This window comes from Epinephelus fuscoguttatus, linkage group LG15, assembly GCF_011397635.1.
Source record: "Epinephelus fuscoguttatus linkage group LG15, E.fuscoguttatus.final_Chr_v1".
NCBI classification, from domain to species: domain Eukaryota; kingdom Metazoa; phylum Chordata; class Actinopteri; order Perciformes; family Serranidae; genus Epinephelus; species Epinephelus fuscoguttatus.
The window spans coordinates 15,422,639-15,445,066 of NC_064766.1; the positions used below are offsets into that span (position 1 = coordinate 15,422,639).

Consider the following 22,428-nt stretch of genomic DNA (forward strand, 5'->3'; position numbering starts at 1 on the left):
ACCATCTGACCACCCCTAGGAGACCATAAGAAGAATATATATCACTTTTTTCAAACACTTTAAAATTGGAAATAAATATTTTATCTGTCCTTGAACACAAAATGACCATAAAATTCTGCAGGAAATGAAATAGTTGATGGTGAAAAGATGTGGTTACCTCACAGTACCTAAGATTTCTAGTTTTAAATTCTCATTTTCTTGTCTTTATTCTGTTTTCCGATGGTGCTTTCAAGACGACCACTTTCTCCTTACTAACTTTCTTGCATTTTTAGCCTCTCTGTGATAGAGGATGTTGTTATCTGTATACAAGCAGGCTAAAAAGCCTTGTTCTCGAGCTATAAAAGAAAATGATAAAGCACTGCAGTATTTTGCACTGTGATATATTTCCTTTCTCCTCGGTCCCTGTTCTTATTATCTAGTTTTCTTGTGCCTCTGTTGTGTGAGCAGTTCTGCTGATTGTTGCCTTGGTTGTTGATAAAAGTTACAGATTGCTTATTTTCTCCCTCAGTTGCACCTGTAGCCTCTGTTTAAAACAAACAAGACAGCAATAGAGCAGTTATTGTTAAGCCTGTGTCTTATTGTGGCCATCATTCTTACCTGAAATACTTGGATCTCGTGATCTCGCCTGGACTTGTCTTCAAGACCTTGACACTTGGACTGGGACTTGTCTCTTAATTTGATGTGAGACTTACTTTGACAAGCCTGATACTTAACTCAGTTATGTCTCAAATGACCTGTTATGTAATGACTTTATATTGTCTCGGTTGACTTTGACATGTCTTTATTGATTTTGGACTTGACTGAAAACCTACTCTAACAGACATGAGACTTGACTTGAACTTTTTTTGATTGGTTTGACTGAAACTTGACTCCCACTTGTCTCATTTGTCTTTGATTTGTTGCCATTAGTGTTAGACTTGACTTGAGACTTACCTTGAGAAACTCAGACTTGTCTAAATTGAAGCACTTGCTTCTTCTCCTCCAGCCTCTGAAGCTGCACTGCGAGCTCTGCAGCATCGTGTCCAGCTCTGGTCAGATGTTGGGCCAGGCTGCCGGCCCACAGATCGACCGCTCTCCCTGCATCTGGCGGATGAACAACGCTCCCACACGGGGCTTTGAACATGACGTGGGCCAGCGGACCACGCTCAGAGTCGTCTCACACACCAGTGTCCCCCTGCTCCTGCAGAAGCCCCAGTACTTCTTTGGCCAGGGCAACGACACCGTCTACGTTGTGTGGGGGCCACTACGAAACATGAGGAAGGACGGGAAGGGCATCGTGTACAACATGCTGCGACAGGCAGCTGAGAACTACCCTCATGCACGCATCTATGTCACCACAGAGGACAGGATGAACTACTGCGACATGATTTTCAAGAAGGAGACGGGAAAGGACAGGTGAGTCCATTTTTTGGCATCATTACATTCCACAGCAGACCTCCAATTTTTCTCTCTGACAGATTTACCGCTCAGTACTTTGACATCCACTGTTCTGCTCGCTGCTATAATATCGACCTTATCGATGCGGATGGTGTGCGCAACGCTCTGTGCTTTCCTTGTCTCAAATCCTCCCTTTCATGAAGCCTTATCAAAGTGAGTTACTTAACTTTCCCTCTGAAGACACTCAACACGGCACTGGAGGCCATTTTCTAAAGAAAAGCTTTTATGGGGAGCCTCAGAAGCATGCGCAGCCTGGGTTATAGACATCAGCCAAATGCTGGTCTGGGGAAAATTCGGTTAATGAGGTAGCATGATTCTGGCAGTCTTTCTAAACACCCTAGTTGCATCTAGTCTCACAACTTCTCTGACAGCATTTTGGCGCATTTTGAATTAGCAAAAACCAAAATTATTCGAGCTACAGATCAGTAACCTGGAAAGCTGGAGAGAGAATGTGTTTGTTGGAGGCATTTGGCAACAACATATGCTAAAATTTCACTGTGTTTTTTTAAGACAGACCCACCTAGCATTTCCTTTCTCTATCAACTCCCTATAGAGAATTGTAGGTTAATGACTATTGCAACCAGGCTCCAGGCTTGCTATTGTTTAAGACGAACCTCATTTCTCAGACCAGCCTCTGCTCATTTCCACAGAGCTCTACACTCCTGCCTCTCCCTCATGTCATCAAGACCTCTCTTAACTTCTTAAGAGGATTAACATGTTCGGTAATAGGCGTAGCATCCAGTCCATTCCAGCTCTATTGTCTCGCTCTTATTCAGGATGGCAGGGTTAACACTGAATTTCATGTAGAGCGTCCATGTTCAGCCTGGCTCAGCTGAGGCCCACGACACACAGATAGAGACGTGGGATTAGGGAGGTATGCTTGGAGAGAAGAATCTCATTACAGCACATAATGCTCCTGGGAGTGATGCAGCACTTCAATCATTACTGATTGGTAACAGAGACAGAAATTCGAGGTGTGAACAATGAGCCCCATCTAATGAATATGTGACGAGCTCTGAGAGGTTTCTCCCTGTCTGTTTCCGTGCCTGTCCGTCATTATTTGTGTTTGTCTGAAACTCGGCTGCACGTATTGAGAGGTACTAGGTGTCCATGGTAACGGCTTTTAAATTAGCTTGAAAGACAGCAGTAACACAGTATATTTTCATGTAATCAGAGAGAAAGAGGAGGTTGAGTGACTGTTATTATTATTATGTTGAGCTTATACAGTATGGTGTGATTCCAGAAATACACTGCAGCTCTTTATATTCTCAGCCATGAAAAATAGTTTTCTTAAAGTCCAGAGCAATGCAACACCCTCAAAATTCTAAAACAATAAAAGTTGTTGATTTATTTTCCCTGCTTTTCCACGCAAGCTACATTTATTAATGTCATAAAGTTCATAACAACAAAACGCAGTCTTAAAACACTCTTACTGGAGCAGCTCGTCTGCCTTTACCCTGTCATTTGTGTGTGTGTGTGTCTCTGTTCACTGGTTTACTGTCACCGCTTGCTGCACGGTGATGGGGGATAATCATCAGCTTGGCGGAGATGGAACAGTGATCGAACACAACTCTAATTACCCAGATTGCCGGGAGCAGCAGAGGAGACGCAGCCGCCTCAGTTTCGACTTGCTGATCAGGCGGAACACAGCGCCGGCTGACTGGCTCGCCAGTCAACTGAGTAACCATCTCTCAGCCTGTAATTTAAAACCACACGTAAAGAATCTAAAGCTCATTCATTGTGGACAGAGATGAGGAAGATAAACAAAAGGAGACTCAGGGGTGGAGGGGTTGCGATGATCTAAGCAGGGCTGAAGTAGCCTGAGTTCACCCCATGACCAGATGAGCTGATTTCATGAGGTACAGCTTGAAAAGGCCAAATGAGACGATCAAGGGCTTTTCAAGACCCAGAAGGAACTAATAAACATCCACAAGCTGCGTCCAAATGCCAAACTACATACTAATTCTACACAGATTATGTTGTGTATGTCGTATGTTCATATTGGAAAAGTGATAAAATCAAATATACTGGAAATGATTGTTATGGCAAATCCAATACTATACACCTGGGATACTCAATTTGCTTTGCCTGGAGGCCACTTTGCAAAATGACAGAGGGCCAGGGGCCAGTTGCAGCAGCTTGCAGAGTTCAGGTGTACGCAGACTATGAGGACATTCAGGGCTTAGCCAGGACCTTTGTCAGAGGGGCTGGGAGACAGCCAAATACATGCAGGCTGCAGTTTGCAGAACAGTAATGGCCGCTCCTACTCCCTAGCAGAGTCAACACAGCAATAAGTGAAGTTATTGCAGAAATAGAGTCAATAACAACAATTAAACAAGAACAATAATATGCAACACGCAGAGTTTCTTGGAAGAAAAGACGTTTTCACTGTTCTTCCAGCTGGATTTGGCGAAAAACTTGATTTATCAACTGGCTCCATTTGGGATTGAAGATGTTCCCTGGTGTTTTGTTATGCTAATTGGCTGAAGGAGTTTGTCTGTCAAGGCCAGTATCCCCTACCACTGAAAGTGTTTGGAGTGGCAGCGGGACCAGACTGACACAGAGAGCAAAAAAGAATGTTGAGCTCATCATGTTGTTTATACCAGGCCAGCTAGTAGAGCCACCCCCGCTTGCTTTGATGTGTTTTAATGCACTCTGGTACCTTATTTATGTTCAGCATACAAGAAGAAGTTCCCAGTGTGAATTAATTTATTTTCATTGTGAAATAGAAAATGGTTGGCAGGCCACCCAGCACCCTGTCTGGCCCACGGGCTGCAAGTTGAGTATCATTGCAAAACACTAATAGGTCTTTTTCACAGCTAAAATTTCGACTCGTTATATTAGAAAACAGCGCAGATATTGGAATAAAGGAGAGAGAACTTAAAAAAACTGTCTTGGGCAAAGTGCTACAATCCGTTGCTTCACATTAAAAACATCACAAAAATAAACATGTTTGACTGCTCTAAATATATATACTATATATTATTAGTGTGTAATATGGAATTGAGTGGGTCTTCTGAATAACAGTAATGTGTAATGAGTTTCTTAGGAAGTACAGAGATAAATCTGCAGGGGCTCTAAACTCGGTAACAGCCAGTTATTGAATAAACAGTAGATTCAACATAATTACATACACAGGATTCTGTGGGTGAAAATAGTCTTTGTGTTCTGGCAGGGAAACGTATGTGTTTATGTATCTTCAAACAAAGAGGGAGAGAGGTGTATCTTGATGACTCAGCTGTCTAGCAACACATCATCACATTGACGTTCAGGGACTTGCTGTCTCTTGCCTTGTCCATCTAGTCATCCTTTTCTGTGAACTGCTCAGACAGAAGCCAAAAACAAAACACCATCGTTTAAAAAGAGATAGGCCGTAAACATTTGTATCAACATCTAACAGGAGCCAAGACAATGAAAAGTCTGACCACAGCCCTGGATGTAAACGTATTTGACAGCAGCTTAAACACATGATTCATGTGATTGCGCACTGCGGCTGGAAGTTGCACGGGCTGAACCTATCCATTATCAGCGCTACCTCCTGAGCTGCAGTCGCTGGCTGTCGGACCATATCGGCGCGGCCCTGTTAGCGGTGGTAGATAACAGACCTTACGACGACACGGGACTTAAATCACAGTGTCACTTTACAGCACTGCCACCTGGGCCTGCGTGACCTGCTTCCCAGCCAGCTGCTCCTTCATAGCATGTGTATGCACTGAGGTTTGCGTGGATGTGTGTGCTTTCACAGGACTGACACTGTCCCTCTGTTTATGATAGTGTGTGGACAGTTTTATTTATCCCTCTGAGCACCTGTTCATTCCTGTGGTCTTTTTAACCCTTAGAAAGGTCTTAACAAACGGCAAACATTTTTCGTTATACTCGTGGTCAGTCACACTGGATGCATTTTCAACCATTCAAACATGCTTTACACGCAAGGCTTTTAAACAACAGTTTTACACCTGTATTGTTTGTCTGCAGTTGTCTTATTCTTTAATGTTTCACTGTGAAACACGGGGATGTCATAACACCTACATGATAGGCAGATTAATCCATATTGAAAAGAATCAGCTACAGTCCTGTAGAAAATAGTAAATCTAAGAATATAATGTAAAGTAGTATAACATGTTTTTTTGTATCAAGTACTTTTATTTTGAATACTTGTACTAGTAGATTGTCCTGATTATACTTACACTCTATGGTAACATTTTCAATACTGGACTCTCATGTATTAGTACTTTTACTTAAAGGTCCAGTATGTAGGATTTAAGGCAGAAAATTGAATATAATAAGTATGTTTTCTTTAGTGTATAATCACCTGAAAATAAGAATCATTTTCGTTACTTTAGAATGAGCCGTTGAGCGATGACCTGTCAATGCAGCGATCCATCAGCATACACCGTTACCTCAGGATAGGACACGTCCCAGATACTGAACTGGCCAATGAACAGAATGTATCATTTAATTTACTGCACGTTCAATAAGGACGCCACAATATTGTTACACATCAAATAGTTTACTCACAATGCAGCAAGAGTATCCCCAGTTACAATCAGCACAGGGCTGGTAAATTCAGTCAGCATGCAGCTCCTGTTTCCACAATAAACGACGACACGATTTACCCTCACCGACAGCCTTTTTCAGTCACCACACAGAGTGCACCAGCCCGCTGTGGAGGGTGACAAAGGAGATTGAGACAACTGCTGCCCTCCAGCAGGTGCCTCTTATCACCTAATCACTGTCCATGCACCACATTAGAGGTCATAGGGCCATTCATGTTTTTTACATTTTCGTGTTTTTGCGTCAGCTATCGTAGCTAGCAGCCCCTTCCTCGACAAATTAACAGGTTCTTGGCTATTGGCCTATCTGTGATGTGACAAACAATCACACTTACACAACTACTTGTAACGTAAAACTGCTTATTACGTTTTTTGGGGGAGGGGTTTGACCAGGTTTAATCATCTGGGAAGAGACCTCTGCAAATGATTTGGCTCCTGGTAAAAACCTCCTGATCAATTTCAGCTGGTTTCAGTCTGCAGTCCTCGCAGTTATATGCCACTAAATCCCTCTGTATCTTACACACTGTTTCTTTAAATAAAAGATCTGAATACTTCCTTCAGTGGTGTCCACTACACATGTCCATCTGCAGTCAGAGTCATGTCACCCTTGAGCTTATGCTGGACATGTTTGTGTGATTAAACATGAGGCTCAAACAATACAGAAATCTGCTTATTAAACATAAGAGTCAAAAGATAAGTGACCTTCAATTACAAGAGAATACAGGTGTTATTTTTAGATGTAGCTCATTTACTTTTGTCTACTCAATTTCTACCAGTCATTCGTTAACACATGTAGCATGAAATTAGATTTACTTGTTTTTAATGTGCAAACTTTATGGCGCCGCATCTGTCTCGCAATTAACTCCTGCTCTGTAAAACAAAAATATCTGAAGTAAGAAGGCATGGACACCATGCAGCTGTTCCACACCTTTAATTTTACAGGCAAACCTAACACAAACATCCACTACACATTTGCGTATGGATCTCCAGTTTGTCACGTCAGCTGCGTCCCCGTGACGGTCATGTGCAGCGTCATGCAAAGCAGAGCGTGAGATGTAAACTGAATGAGTAACTCCTCGTAAAAATTTCACTGGATAGTGTGACTTGTGGTCAAAAGCTCCACAGGTGACCTTTAATTTCAGGAGAACACAGGTGCCATTTAGTCATAGCTCATTTACTTCTATGTTCTCCAGTTTATATCACCCTCAGTCATTCTGATGCGCATCCAGCATGAAATTAGATTACTTGTTGTAATGTACAGTATTTTATGGTGTCGCATCTGGCTTGACAGTTGACTCCTAATGAGACGTGGGAAATAAGTAGACTTGAATATGACAGTAAAATCTGTTTTTAGGGATTATTTTGTGATGAATACTCATCACATGGTTTCCTTGCTGTGGTTGTCAGATGAGAGCAGGTAGAGTGTGATGTAAAGCAACTGTTACATTAAAACTCTTTACTCAGGTACAATAAAATGAGGATAAAATTAAGGAACTGTGACAAGTTTTCTAAATTTAACCAGTGGTAGTCCAAGGAAATTATTTTCACGCCACATCAGAGTCAGTGGCAACAAACCAGAAGTCAGAAAAATGCCACAAACTGGACACAAACACAGATTATCCTTAAAGGGCTCGCTGATGCCTCAGGTTAAAATAACACTCTGACGCAAGAACCAAAAATGGATGTTTCATCTGTAATTCATCATCAGGGGTGAGTCAGTGTAATCGTAGATGAACTTAATAGCAGATGCTCTGCTCTCATGGGCTTCCAAATATGTGGTGAATTTCATTTTAATCTGTTTTTATTAGCGTGAATGTCACGGCTGTGTAATCATGCTTCATAATCTCCAGCCGTCCACTTCATACAAGTGTAAGTACCCCTGGCAGTCAGCACACATTCATCCTAAAATAGTTTAAAAATGGAACACCATTCAGTTCAACAGCCTCTTTGTGTTATAATGATGGTCTGAGAGATTCAGTTCAATATTTTGAATGTGAACAGCTCTTTATCAAAATCATGTGTTACAGATCTGATAAAAGCTCAGAGGAGCTTCAAGAGAATGAACTGGGAAAGACAGAAGAGGGGAAAGCACCCGAAGGGATTTTCTTTGGATAAGGGAGTATTTTCTGTTTTAAAAGTGCCAAACATCCCTGTGGAATAAAAGCTCACTTGTATTTAAACACTCAAACAAAACATATTTGTATTCCAAAAGTCCCCTGTTCATTGACTGTAAAACTGCTTTACATGTTATTCTTGAGAATGCTACAAGTTTTGAGTTTCAGTTCTTTAGTTGCTGTATTTTAAGGACAAGCTCATATCTCGAGCTCAAAAAATTTGATTGAACTCAGTGACAATCTTAATGCCCGTGCAGAACAGAAAGTGGCACAAAAAAATTGTATTGCACATAATGAAAAAAAAATACTGGACATGGTGCTGGACCTTTGACCACTTACAGTCTAAAAAATAGCTGGTTCAACTTGAAAAAAGAAATTATGGTAGCAATTCGAATTAATCGTTTTAAGTAGTTCCAACTCTGGTATCATTGAGTCAATCCTATGAATTTTTTATAGTCTTACAAACTCAGTTAGTACAACTAACATAATTTGCTTTGACATGAAAAAGCTCAATGAAGTTGAACCAACTTAATATTTATCCAAAAGTTGTGGTGATATTTAGTGGCAAACCTATTTTATTTGAGATATTCCAACCTATTTATTTTTAATGCCATCCTACTCAAAGGTGTTGATTTTGACCAACTTCTTAAAATAAGTTGTCAACTGACTAAAACAAGTTAATGCACAAATGTAATTTTTTCATGCTGAAAAACTCCATTTTGTTTAACTACTTTCTTTAAGTAGTAACTACTTCACCGTAAAACATTTTGCAGGAATTTAGTGAAATCAGCTCAACCTTTGTCATTTACTTTACGTAAATATATATATTTTATTCACATATTAGTTTCAAATTACTCAATTTAAAATTTTTATAAACATGAGTTGTTCTGACTGAGTTGAATGAATGTAGTGACATTTTTAAAGCTAGAGTGCAGGACTTTAATATATTAATGAACGTCAGTTACATTTATCCCCCTTGCCAAATGAGTTCACACAATGGTGATCAAGCCTATTGCTGCCAGGGGAAGGTCTCTGTCTTTCACAGTGTAATTGAGTTTTGGTGTCGGGTGTCTGTGGCAAGTTAACTGCGCTGGTGCACCGGAAGTGATGCCTTTTATGTCAGCCGGCCAGAGTGACAAGGGGATAGATTAATTACTTCCTTTTGTTTGTTTTCTTTTTTTTTTTTCCTGTTCTCAGACAGGGATGAGCAGTGTGCTGGTGCTGTTTATGCAAAACTGTGCATGTGTATGGGCAGCACTGAGCACACGACTAGATAAATGAGACTTGGATTGTACTACACAAGTGTCAAATTCAGCACCAAAAAAAAAAAAAAAAAACATAAACAGACACTGTCACCCCACACCACCACCACCCCTGTCACGCACACATCCTTGAGTGTTACATACCAATAGGTTTTAAGCTTTTGATATACCCAGAATTGATGCACATAATTAGCTGACACCTCTCCACATCCCCTCCAGCAGGTGTTCTAAAGAAGTGTATCATACGTTTCCATCTGAACTCCCTCGATGTATTTGATCTGGTGCCCCTGAACAGATCCAGCTCATTTTTCTACTTCGTTCGATATAGTGGGAGTCAGTCCAATCCGTTGGTAAAAATGTACCATACATACAAGAGATAGTTTCACCCATTGAATTATTTATTTATAAATTGATTAACAGCCTTTCATCTGCCTTGGAGCTTGGGTCTTAGCAAGGTCATCTGTTTTGTCAAGAAAATGTGTAGGTTGCAAATATCTTTATAAATCTTAATTTCTTTATTTGTTCAAAAGACCTTATAATTTGTCTTGAGTGCACAAAAAGCTGATGCAGATAAACTAACCCACTTCTTGACCCTGTTCCTAAAGCCTGTGTTTATGTGGGTGGGGATAAAGTCTCTTAGGGATCTGATAGAGTAAGGGGCTGAGCGGGGCAAATCATATGCCTTTTAAACTTCAAAGTATCTGTAATGTCAATTTAGTCCCTTTGTTTGTGTTGCAGTCTCTCTGAGTAAGTGCAAGGACGGGCAATTCTGCAATGCATTTAGAAGAGATACAACAGTCTGGGTTGCACATTCATTCCTACACTCTCCACAATACATAAGGAGTAGTGTGTGCCACCTATCCAGGTCATCTTTTATTGCCTTAAACAATTACTTTGGCCTAGTATATCTTACCTAGTGAGGAGGTAATCTGAATCTCTTTAACTCTTTGGGAAATGAGTCCACTCATGTTCTAGGGCTGGGTATTGGTACTCGATACCTTCATGGTATCAACCAAAAATAACCTAGTATCGAAACTTCTAAAGTCACCTACATTTGATCCTTTTTGTACCCATTTCTAGCAAGAAGACTATCTGTATTGTTTTTCTGGCCACCAATCATCACAGACGATTTAATGTGGCATGCGATTGGGTCACTACCGCTGCAGCTACAACCCATACAGTCTGTGGTTTGGGGAAGTCAAGCATGGTGTATTTAACAGAGTTGGCAGTCCAGCGTGCCCAGATGCCACCAAAATATTCAGAAGTATGGCTTTACTACAGGCCTGTTACATCTAGTATTATTTTATGCAACAGAACGCTTTCATTAACATGATGGATATCGAGTGAAGTAGGAAAAAAGGGTATCAAATGAAGTACTATGTTGATACGTAGCTAGAAAAGAAAGTAAATGGAGGTTTTGATATAGTTTTGCTGTTGCTAAATGTGGACCTCTTTGTCTTCAATTCATCAAGAATGGTTGCCTTTTTTGGATTCTTTGTTCTCTGTGGGGGCATGAGAGAAGAACAGTGTATTCTTCCAGAATTCACAGTTACGCGGACTGAGTAATTGACATAGAAATGATCATTTGGGGGGTGAAGTATTTCTTCAAGGCAGCAAACAGCCTTACTCTTATCCACAAGTTTCATGTGTAGTGTTGAATCTGAAACCCCCTTGTTTCCTCTCAAATGGTTTGATCATCTGTTCAGCTCAGCTCGATACTTTCCTCTGTTTTCTGTGAACAAAGGGAACAACAATAGCCTCATTTGCTGAGGGCACTGTGCTTATACGCTGTCAATTTCGGTCAGATCACAGGGAAATTACAGAGAAAATCACTTAATACACAAACCCAGTTTCACTTAACAGAGATTGAATTCTCTTCTTTGTTGCAGTCTCACTTCATTGGGCTTTTGTGTTAGAAAAAGAAACATCTCCAGTGCAGCTTTACAGTGTGTTATATTTCACAAAAAAGAAGCTGAAAATTGCTGCCTGACCTGAAATATTCTAACACACGTGAAGGAATGTGACAGAAAGCGCTGAACTTTGTTGATGCAATCTGCATCCCGATGTGATCAAGAGCAGCCTCTGGCTTCAATGTCAAACGACTCTCCGCCAGTGCACAGACTTTTGTTTACAGGGTGCGTAGTACGTGACTGTCTATAATTGCTTTGTGTATTGGATGTCAAGAGAAGAAGAAACCTGTAGGAGATTGAAACACAGTGTTTGCAGCATCACCACAGAACTGTAATTTCATGCTTATCACGACGAGCCGTTTAAAGAGAAAAGAGAGAGAGAGGATTCATTGTGTTTCTCTCCACATGAAGCTGTGATTCCTGCTGCAGACAGCCCTAAAAATCTGCACTGAGCGTGTTGCTCTCCATCCAAACAAGAATTTGTCACTGAGCAAGCGTGTAATGACATTACATTTCTGTGTTGAATGCTTGTAATTGCTGTGAAATTATCTTATTAAATGAAGCCACTGGAAACCCTGAAACACAAATACCCCCGGCGTCCTGGGAGGCTGTTCATCAGGTCAAAACCGGTCAATTCAGAAGAACAAGGAAGTCATCGTCCCAAAGGAAGAGGGGATCAGCGACTCGTCATTTTCTGTGTTCTTGTGACCCCATCTGAGAGAGAAATGAGGCGGCAGTCGGAGGGCGAAGAAGCAAACTGTCAGCTGAAGGCAAAGTGCAGTCTTCCTTGAAGTCCATTTGCATTTGTATCCTAATGATGTAAGGACCCTCGGAGGACTTAAGCAAAACTATTAGCGGGGGAGGGACATTGGATTTCCTTTTGGAAAGTCTAAAAGGCAAAAATCCTTTTATTTTTTTTATCTGTTTGTACATTTTAAAATCAGAAAACTGCTTAAAAGTCATCAGTCAGTAGTTATAAAAGACAGTGTTTGAAAGTAATTAAGTACATTTACTCAAGTTAACATACAATTTTTAGGTACCAGTATTTCCATTTTCTGCTTCTTTATACTAATACTGCACTACATTTCAGAGGCAAATATTGTACTTTTGACTCCTCAACATTTATCTGACACCTTTAGTAACATTCAGATTAATAGTACAAATATAATGAACAATAAGCTATGATGTAATATTATAGATTAAGGTTAATGATCCTCAGGGGTAAGCAAGCTACCCATCAGATAAAGTATATGAAGTAGAACACAATGAGCTCCACACTTACCAGCTGCAACATTAAAGTAATCTACACATTAATGCATCAATGATTATAATCAGTCAATATATATTATACTGAAATGGCCTATTAGTATTTTACTTTTTGTACTGTAGCTTTATGTGAGTATTTCTATACTTAAGTTTTTATACTTTTACAATAGTGGTCTCTAGTCCATGTTCCTCTCCTCTTTTTAAATTTATACTTGATCTTCTTATTTAGACTTAATGGCCAAAGGTATGTGACACCCAAACGTGACATCTTTATGTGATTGTTGAACAATTAATCCAACACGAGACCATCGGCATTAATATGCTGCTACAGCAGCCTCTGCTCTCCTGGAAGGATTAATCACTAGAGATTTTTTTTTACTCCATTCAGCCACATGAGCATTAGTGAGGCCAGGCACTGATGTTGGTCGATATGGGGGGCTTATTTGTGCATTAGGGGGTTACGGCTTAGCTTTGAAGCCTGCACACATAGTAGCGTACGTGCTGTGATTGGTTAGCATGTACTGCTTGTCTTTCTCTGTGCGATGAAGGCAAGCATTAAGAACTTCGAGGATGGTTAAACTATCTGCTCTATTTCCATGAAACACTATAGCAATAGAAGTAACCTGGATATAACTCTAGTTCTGTTTGTAAATGTGTAGCTTATAGTTAATGTGGGAACATGTGGAAAATGTGGGAGAGGAAAGGGTATTCATTTAGTTGCAGGTCTACACCAAATAGTTTGATGCTTTGAAGCTTCATTCATAATGTTGACATTCAAATTCTGAATCGATATTCAAGGCTACGCAGCCGCCTTTTTTATGTCTATCCATTCTGTTTAAACCTGGTATTTCTGCACAGCTGGGAGCCAATCCACACAGTACAACCCTAACAAAATATACATGCATCAACCGAACCAAACAGTCAACTTGTGCATTATAGTAGCAATATTGTCAGGACTGAGACAAAAACAGAGAGAAGGACTGAGTGCTGGGTCCGTGTGTTATAGCAAGAGAGAAAGAGAGAGTGACACAGAGGGGGGGAAGACAAAGTGGACTATTGCACATAATGTTTCTCTGACTTAATAACTTACCCGGGACTCCTACCCACCAGCACAAGTGATATTTGCTTGATATAAGCTTTCTTGAACCTGTACGACTCACCTGTGGGTGGCTTCAAAAACATTTTTACACGGTCAGAAAGCTGTTTGCTATCCAGCTTGCTGCATACAAAGGCAGGCATGCACCTGTATTAATGGGGCGATCTAGCAGCAACCTAACAGCACCACAAATTACATTTTTGTAATAAAGAAAGCTGATTTTAAAAAAAAGAATAACTTGTTTATTCTGAGGGTCACTTTATTCAAAGAGAGAATTTTGTTGGAGGATTTTTACATTATTTTTTTAGTGTGATGACATCAAAAAATATACCAACAGACATTTGAAGCTTCATTAGAAAACCTCAATAGAAGCTTAGAATATTAAAAAATACATTCAGTACAGGCCTTGCTGCTTGCATTCTGCAACCTCACCACTAGATGCCTCTAAATCTGACACAGTGGTCCATTAAACACTGTGGTCCAACCGATCTGACGTCTCTGCGGTGTGTATTTTATGTACTTTGTTGTTTTGCTGGCGTCTTTGACAAACCAAATCTACCAGCACAGAAGTGAAGCTATGTACTGCTGTCGACAGGGTCTGCAGCGAAATGTGTTTTAGCCACCCTAAAAAAAAATGTACACAATATTTGGATTTTTTTTCCACCTTAAACATTAACTGATCGAGGCAGTGGTAGACAAGCAGCTCTTGTGTTCTGCAAAGTAAAATGTCTGTTTTGTCTGTGGAGTCTGGTGGCTTTGAGAGAACATCTTCAATTTCACGGTGGTGTTGTGGTTAGCACTCTTGCCTCACAGCAAGAGGGTTCCCGGTTCGATCCCGGGTGTGGGAGCTCTTCTGTGTGGAGTTTGCATGTTCTCCCCGTGTCAGCGTGGGTTCTCTCCGGGCACTCCAGCTTCCTCCCACAGTCCAAAGACATGCAGATTGGGGACTAGGTTAACTGATAACTCTAAATTGTCCGTCGGTGTGAATGTGAACGTGAATGGTTGTTTGTCTCTATGTGTCAGCCCTGCGATAGTCTGGCGACTTGTCCAGGGTGTACCCTGCCTCTCGCCTGATGTCAGCTGGGATAGGCTCCAGCCCCCCCGCGACCCTCAAGAGGATGAAGCGGTTAGAAGATGAATGAATGAATGAGCTTTTCACTGGTATAACATTGCTAGGCAACAGCTTGGATCCATGTTTACTTCCTGTCAGCTCATGTCATTCACATACACTGTGAAACATTTCAAGAGGAAATACAAAATGAGCCATTTAGAATGTTTATATTGTCAAGTTTGACAAGATCTACAGTTAAAGATCACAAATGACTCTGTGTGTTGTGTGTGTTGGTGTGGTACGAGTGAGTGAAACGGTGCGTTTCTACAGTGGGACTACGGTTAACCCCTCGCATCAAGTATAAACCAACTTAAGACTCGAAAAACCCTCCTGAAAGCCAGTCAAGTTACTCCACACCAAACTGAGAAAAACTTTTCCTTTTGGCTCACTCTTTGTGCAAGAGGGCATGTGCACAGTTGTGTCCACATGCTGTTTGCCACATAGTATATTTTTTGCCTTTCTTCCCACATTTTGATGTTTGCTTTGTTTTTGCAATATGAAATTTATGAGTCGATGTTCAAAAAAGGTCTGTGAAAGGAAAACAACCATCGATTCTTCGATCGCTCTCATATCACCAACAATTTTGTCACATAAAGTGACACCTTTTGTTACACCTTCGTTTGGCACGCTGTCTCTGCTCTCTAGCATATTTGAATAAGGTTTCATCGTTTCAGTAGAAGCTAACAAAATCACGGTGATGGTTAGGATGGTTAGCCCGCAGCCACAAAAGCACTAAATGCATTTTCTGTTCTGCTTTGCTGCACCTGATTGAATAACCTCCACTGGGTGATATCCCCCAGACGCACACCTGCATCACTAGTCATGTAGCAGCCCAGCCCCATTTAATAAGCCTTATTAGAACAATTGCCTCTGTGGCCTCAGAAAAATCACACTCTAAAGAGATAAAATAGCCTCATAACACAAGGCTGCATGATGTGTCAGTGTGTATTAAGAATATGTGTCTGCACCGCTGTCACCAGGGTAGCTTCTTGCATATTTATGCTTTTTATAAGAATCATATTTGTCCTTTAAATGACTTGCATTGTCTGTAAAAGGCATAAGAGGATAAGATGACACTTTATTGGCCCCTGTTAGGAAATCATATACATAGCTGCAGCAGCAAAAACACTTAAAACATGCAGTAGAATATAAATCAGAGCATTTAGAACAACAAAAATTGCAATACAATTGACAATTAAATAGACAGCATATTAGATTTTACTGACATATTCTACATCTTTGTTTGTTAAAATGGTTCATAGGCATATATAATAGAGTTATATATCAACTAGAGCTGAAACAATTAGCTAAATATTTGATGAGACAATCTGCAACATGCAAAAATGTCAACCAGTCTCTGGTTTTGAATATGTGAAGATTTTTTGTTATATATCTTTGTAAGGGGCCAGCTTCATCTTTTATCGACTGAAAATCATGAAAATAATTGTAAGTTGTAGCCCCAACATCAGCACAGTGTTTTAAAGTATAAAGGATAAGATAAATGCAAAATGAATAGCCTAAATCATCTGTCTCAAAAAACTAAAGACTGCGTGATGTGCAGCGAAATGTTAAGTGTAGATAGAACAGTGTAAAAAACAGAATATTAATGTGAGTTTGTAGCATTACTAATGTCTGCAAATATCTTTCATATCCACATTAATCAGGTCTACAGATGGCCTTGCCCTCCTCCTCCCTCTCCTCCTCTTCCTCCTCTTCTTCTTCTCCCAGGCCAGTGTTTGACATTTTAACTGCAGCAGGTACAGAATTTTAAGTCTCCCGACAGAGTGGATACCTCGCTTTCGCTACATGCCTCATGGATCCTCTATCACCGTCTGACTTAAACAAGCTTTTCTCTCATGTTTAGGCCGGCTAAAGACTTGTTTCTTTTTTCTCACTGCGCTGTTGAATCACAATCAAATAATCTGCAAGCTAGGCCAAAACACAAAATGCAAGATGTGCAGCTTAATTCGAGACATCACCAACTCTGTCATGTCAAGTAATGCACTTACTGCTGCGAGCAGGACAGAGATGGATCTCCTATCAGTGTCTTAAGAAAGAAGAATGAGTGCAGCCACAAGGCTCCGTGCAGCATCAGCCGTAATGCATTCTGTCATTGACGTTCTGTTATGTGTTCAACTCTAAATTGGATGTGAACTAGTCACTTCAGATTATAGTTGTACAACTCTGTGTGAAAAGGGAAGCAATCACCTCTTGGCAGCAGCATTAAAATCTGCTTGTAAAATTGTCAAACCCTCATCTCCCCAAACAGAGCGTCGCCTGTTCTTGAGAGTTTCTCAGCCAGTGAAAAATAATAATTCAGCCGTTTGCTTTCCCTGACAAACACCATCTTTTGGGGTTCTTTTCAATCAGCTAATGCAGCGCATTACTGCTTCACATTTTGTTTTCCATTTTTAAACGCATTGACACACAAATCATAGTAATCCCAGTGAGAGACTTTCAGTGTGTCGTTTTTTCTTTTCTTTCTTTCTTTCTTTCTTTCTCTTTTTTTACTTGGGTGTCTGCAGAGCTGTGTGAAATTAGATGGTTTACTTTCTGGTCAGCTTTCAATGCAGCTCCCAAAGATGTAGAGGCTTTCAAATCTCAGTAATGTTGATACATGCCTTACTTTAATGTGCACCATATTGCAGTCTGAATGTAGTGGTGCAATTTGGTGTTTATTGTTTGGTATTCAAAATAAACAATTATACTGCACTAAAAAGCTAGATTCAATGTACAAAATGTCAGTACTATTCAAGACAACAATTTTGCTTTTATCCGAGTATAAATTTTGTAACTGACGGAGGGTCATTTTTCAAAAGGCAACCGTATTATTTTCAGTTTTAAACATTGTACACAGATGTGAAAAAATAAAGTATATATCCTGTAGATCCTTATATAAAAACAGTAATATCAGAATGTAAAAACATATTTAATTTGAACAGAGAAGTGACATTATTAAGTCTTTTATCTTATGTACTTATTTTACATAAAGATGACTTGGGCATGAGATATTGGAAAGACGTTGGATTTTGGTCACTTAAAACCAGTAAATACCGTCATCTGTCATCAGTATTTTACGTGAAATAGACGCTGGCATTAGGCACATAACCACCACCTGTAGAACGGTGGAATAGTGTGACACCACTGTTATGAATGTGTATCACGTCGTAGAAGACAAAGAAAAAGGGGACCTGCTACTAGAAGTCTAAAACTCCATAGGTCACCATTAAAGGTCCAGAGTGTAGGATTTAGTGGCATCTAGTGGTGAGGTTGCATAACTGAAACTTTTCCAGTGTTCCAAGCATATAAGAAAACTGCAGTGGCCGGCGCAAAAGCACAAATAATAGATAGATAGTCCTAATAGAGCCAGTGTTTGATATCCCCATCTTGAGCTGCTGTAGAACAACCGCTATGTAGGTATAAACAGCCCATTTTAAGTTAACAAAAACACAACGATTCTCAGTTACAGGTGATTATAAACAAATTAAAACATACTTATGAGGATTAAACACCATTTCTGCCAATAGATGCCCCTAAATCCTACACACTGGACTTGTTATTGCCTGGTTTGGTGAGCCCCCAAATCAGCAGAAAAAAAATGCAGTAACTGAATTTCTGTTTGTAGAGCACCACCTGTTCCTTTGCCTCTGTTCTCTAGATAGATAGATAGATAGATAGATAACGTTCATGTGCATGAATATCCATACTGTATCTATGCTGTATATTCGTAGGGATGTAGCATTGTGTAAATGTGTCAAATTAGCGAAGGTATTACACGTTAAAGGAAGAATAATCACTTCATTATTCCGTCTGTCACACCTTTCAGATTTCTGATTTGTGTGCAGCATCATTTACCGTCTTCATAATGTGGTGTGATAAACATGAAAATGTAAAATCACGGCAGCGTATCGCTGTAAGCCTCCTGTAAAAACCAGAAGCAGTGCTGCATTGTCGGAGCGAGAGGCTTTTGCATATTAAGGTCGTAACACATTTCTTTGTGAGCAGCCATAAATCTTCTTTACTGTAAGAGAAGGGACCCGGTGTGGCTTAAGAGCAGCTTGAACAGTCAGGGAGAGCTTAATAGTGCCGTGGTTATTGGACTTTTTCTTGGGATTACTCCTTATTGTTAAGCTCTCCAAGGTGTGAGAGAAGTCTGATCTAAATTATTCAACAGTACAAGTAAGATTAATTGATTATTGAGCTTTAGATCAATGATAATCAGTAGTTCTGTGTGTAATTCTGGATCTTAGGTCTTTGTCTTGATCTCTGTCCCTGGAGAAATCTCTTAAGTTGGTCCTCATCTGTTTTGCTAATCCTTAGTTTTTACTCCCCTGGTCTTGGACAGGCATCCCATTAACATGTTGAATAGGCTGCAGATCTTTTAGAGTCTGCCACTTACCTTAGACTGTTTTACTCCCTCTGTAGTTTTTTTTTTTTTTGTTAATCGTAAAAGTGACTCTTTTTTTTTTACCAAACCTATTCAAACTCCTGCTCACCTTCTCTGACCTTCCACCATTTTGTCTGCTTTTTTCTGCCAAATAAATCCTCACAAATGGTTTATGGATCTCGTGAGATGGTGTTGTTGCCATGGCTAGGGAGGAAAACATTGTGCTAACACTTACCAGGGTTAACGCTTCTGATTCTCTTTGAGAGCAAAGACTTCAAGGTGTTACGTTGTGAAGCCCATTCCTTATGTTTCCGACTAAAATTGGTTAACATAAACCTCTCAACCTGCAGGAGGCTTTCATTTCCAAAACACTTTACACTCACTTTGAATAAAACATAAATGAGACGTCTCTCTTTTAGCAAAACAAATGCTGTTTACTCCTGTGAAGTGTGTTAAGTTCTTGGCTCAGGTCGTGGATAATGATGGGATTCTTTTACTGGAGGCTGTTTGTCAGCGCTTTGATAAGTGAAGCTAATAGGCTTATAAACCATGAAGCCTAGGTTCTTTTTTATCAAGATATTGTTCCGTGAACTGGAGAAAACTGTTGCATGAATGACTCAATTTTGCTGTACTGAAGTGAAAAACATTTCCAGCTGGCATATACAATATAACAGTGTCCCAAAGGGTTTGAAGAGCCGCTACTAACAATTATTTTCATTTTTTGATAAATCTGCTGATTTGTTTTTTATTTAGTCCATGTTGGAAAGGAATAAAAAAATGCCCATTGCCTTTCCGTAAAGCCCAAAGGGTTGTCTTGTATTTGCAATGCAAAACCTGAGAGATTCAATAGACCTTGATATAAAAAAGAGAGGGAAGTTTCACCCAGTGAAGCTGTAAATACATTGCTGCATTTTTAGGCACACCAGCGCCACAGCTGTAGAGACGTTGGTCAGTTGATCCACCACTTTGGTCTAGTCACAGCTCCTGTTTACCTTGGGTGATCATATGACTGTTATCATCATCAGAGCAAAATTTCAATTTGTTGGTGTCTCATCAAATTGGCCTCAGCTGTACTTTGTGTTGAGTGCTAATTAGCCATTATTAGCATGCTAACATCCCAAACGGAGGTGATGAACATGGGAAACAACATACCCTCCAAACATCAGTGTTGGCATTGATGTTAACAATAGACTGTAAATAAAGATGGACGACATTGCAGCTCCCCAAAAGTGAACCCAATTTATCTCAATCGCCCCCTGGTGGCTGACTGCAGTTTAGGTCATAAACCCTACCTCGTCCATGTTAGTGGATGAAGATCAAGTACACTTTATATGAATATTTCCCAAAGATGCTTTCTGTCATTTTAGGTAGTTCTCCACTCACCAATGTATGTTGAAGTGTTCATTTTTCGGATAAGTGTGGTTATAACTAGTTATTTGATGCTACAAAAGGTGTTTTGGTGTCATGATTGACAGCTGTGTGTGCACTCACTATCAGTGGAGCTGCTCTCACTTGGGCAGGAACTCAAGGCTCCGTAGATCGCTACAGCGCAGACTCTGGCTGCAAATGATGTCATCAGCGCAAGATGGCAGCAGCCTGATCTGGGATATTTAGCCATCATTTTTGTACATTATGACTTAAGTGATTAATCAATTATTTAATATGTTTCTGATAAATTTTTGGTGAATCGGTTCATTTCAGCAGTTTGAATCTAGGAGTGTGTGGTTCAGTCATTGGTACACTTAGAAATAGGCTTATCAATGAATAATGAATAAACGGACTGTTCATTCTTTCTGAGGTTGCTTTCGTGTTGCATAAGTCGAACCTTGAATTTGAAATAAACTGGAGCTGTCTTTTTTTTGGCTCGTTGGTGATCATACAGTCTGGCCAAAAATAAAGGCATCATTTCTGACTGTAATTCAGTTTCTGCTTCTTTTAAGCCACTTCACTGTGAAAGGCAAGAATAGACATAGGAACAGTACATACAGTAGTGGAGATGCACACTGACCTTGGGGAATTGTACATGCATACAGTTCTTGACCTTTGCAGTCAAAAGATTAGAACATGCATAACTAAATAATGCCAATATTTAACCAGCAGGAGGTACTTCATATTCAGCTTGGTTTCAGGTTTAGTGCAGCAGGGAAGGCTATTTAAAATTCCTTTTGTTATTGTTGTTGCAGCTTTCTCGTTTCTGTCGAAGTCAATTAAAATTCAAACCTGCCATTCACAGCATCTGGGTTTCATGCTCCCCCTCAGAACCCCCCACCCCCCACAAAAAAAAAAATTTAAAATGTGGTTGTTGTTGACAGGTGACAGGTGGGTTGTGGGAAGGTTGCTGGTTGACAGGTGGCCTGTTTCCATGACTCCACAGCACATACTCATTATAAACCCACGACTCACCCATGTGGTTTTGCATGCATGATGTTTGCTACATGCAGAGGCTGTTTGATTACTGTGAATCTGATTCTTTGCCCCCTTAATTATCTTGCTATAAAAAACTGCTATAATCTTGTTCATGTTTGTATATTAAAATAGGAGTTGTTTATTGCATTTTAGATATCAGACAGTATAATGAAGGCTCCTTCTATTCCACAGCTGCAGAAAAACCTGGAATGTATTAAGATTTTTTTGCCTTGCTTGCGGCATAGCTCTATGGATGGCAGTGTCGCTCTTTCGGTTTAGATAATGGCACAGACATTTATGTTGACTTGATGATGAGTCCTAATTACTTTGAGGATACTCTGACTTTTCTTCCAGACCTGACAAAATACCTGCAAAAGTAATGATAGTCCCATCAGCCTTATATACACCTTGTGTTTATTGCTAAATAGATAATGTTAGCGGCAGCACGGTGGTGTGGTGGTTAGCACTCTTGCCTCACAGCAAGAGGGTTGCCGGTTTGATCCCGGGCGTGGGAGCCCTTCTGTGCGGAGTTTGCATGTTCTCCCCGTGTCAGCGTGGGTTCTCTCCGGGCACTCCGGCTTCCTCCCACAGTCCAAAGACATGCAGATTGGGGACTAGGTTAATTGGTGACTCTAAATTGTCCATAGGTGTGAATGTGAGCATGAATGGTTGTTTGTCTCTATGTATCAGCCCTGTGATAGTCTGGCGACCTGTCCAGGGTGTACCCTGCCTCTCGCCCGATGTCAGCTGGGATAGGCTCCAGCCCCCCCGCGACCCTCAAGAGGATGAAGCAGTTAGAAGATGAATGAATGAATGAATGAATGAATGAGATAATGTTAGCATGCTAACACACAAAATGGTAATATGTCTTGGTGATATGGAGAAA

At 40.3% G+C, this 22,428-nt stretch overlaps 1 protein-coding gene across 1 annotated transcript in view; it reads left to right on the forward strand.

Annotated features, from left to right (window-relative positions):
* st6galnac3 (ST6 (alpha-N-acetyl-neuraminyl-2,3-beta-galactosyl-1,3)-N-acetylgalactosaminide alpha-2,6-sialyltransferase 3) overlaps window positions 1–22,428 on the forward strand; it is a 96,466-nt gene that overhangs the window by 46,732 nt on the left and 27,306 nt on the right. Inside the window, exon 3 of the mRNA XM_049598638.1 lies at window positions 986–1,395. Coding sequence (XP_049454595.1) covers window positions 986–1,395 — 410 coding nt within the window. The remainder of the gene's footprint in view (window positions 1–985; window positions 1,396–22,428) is intronic.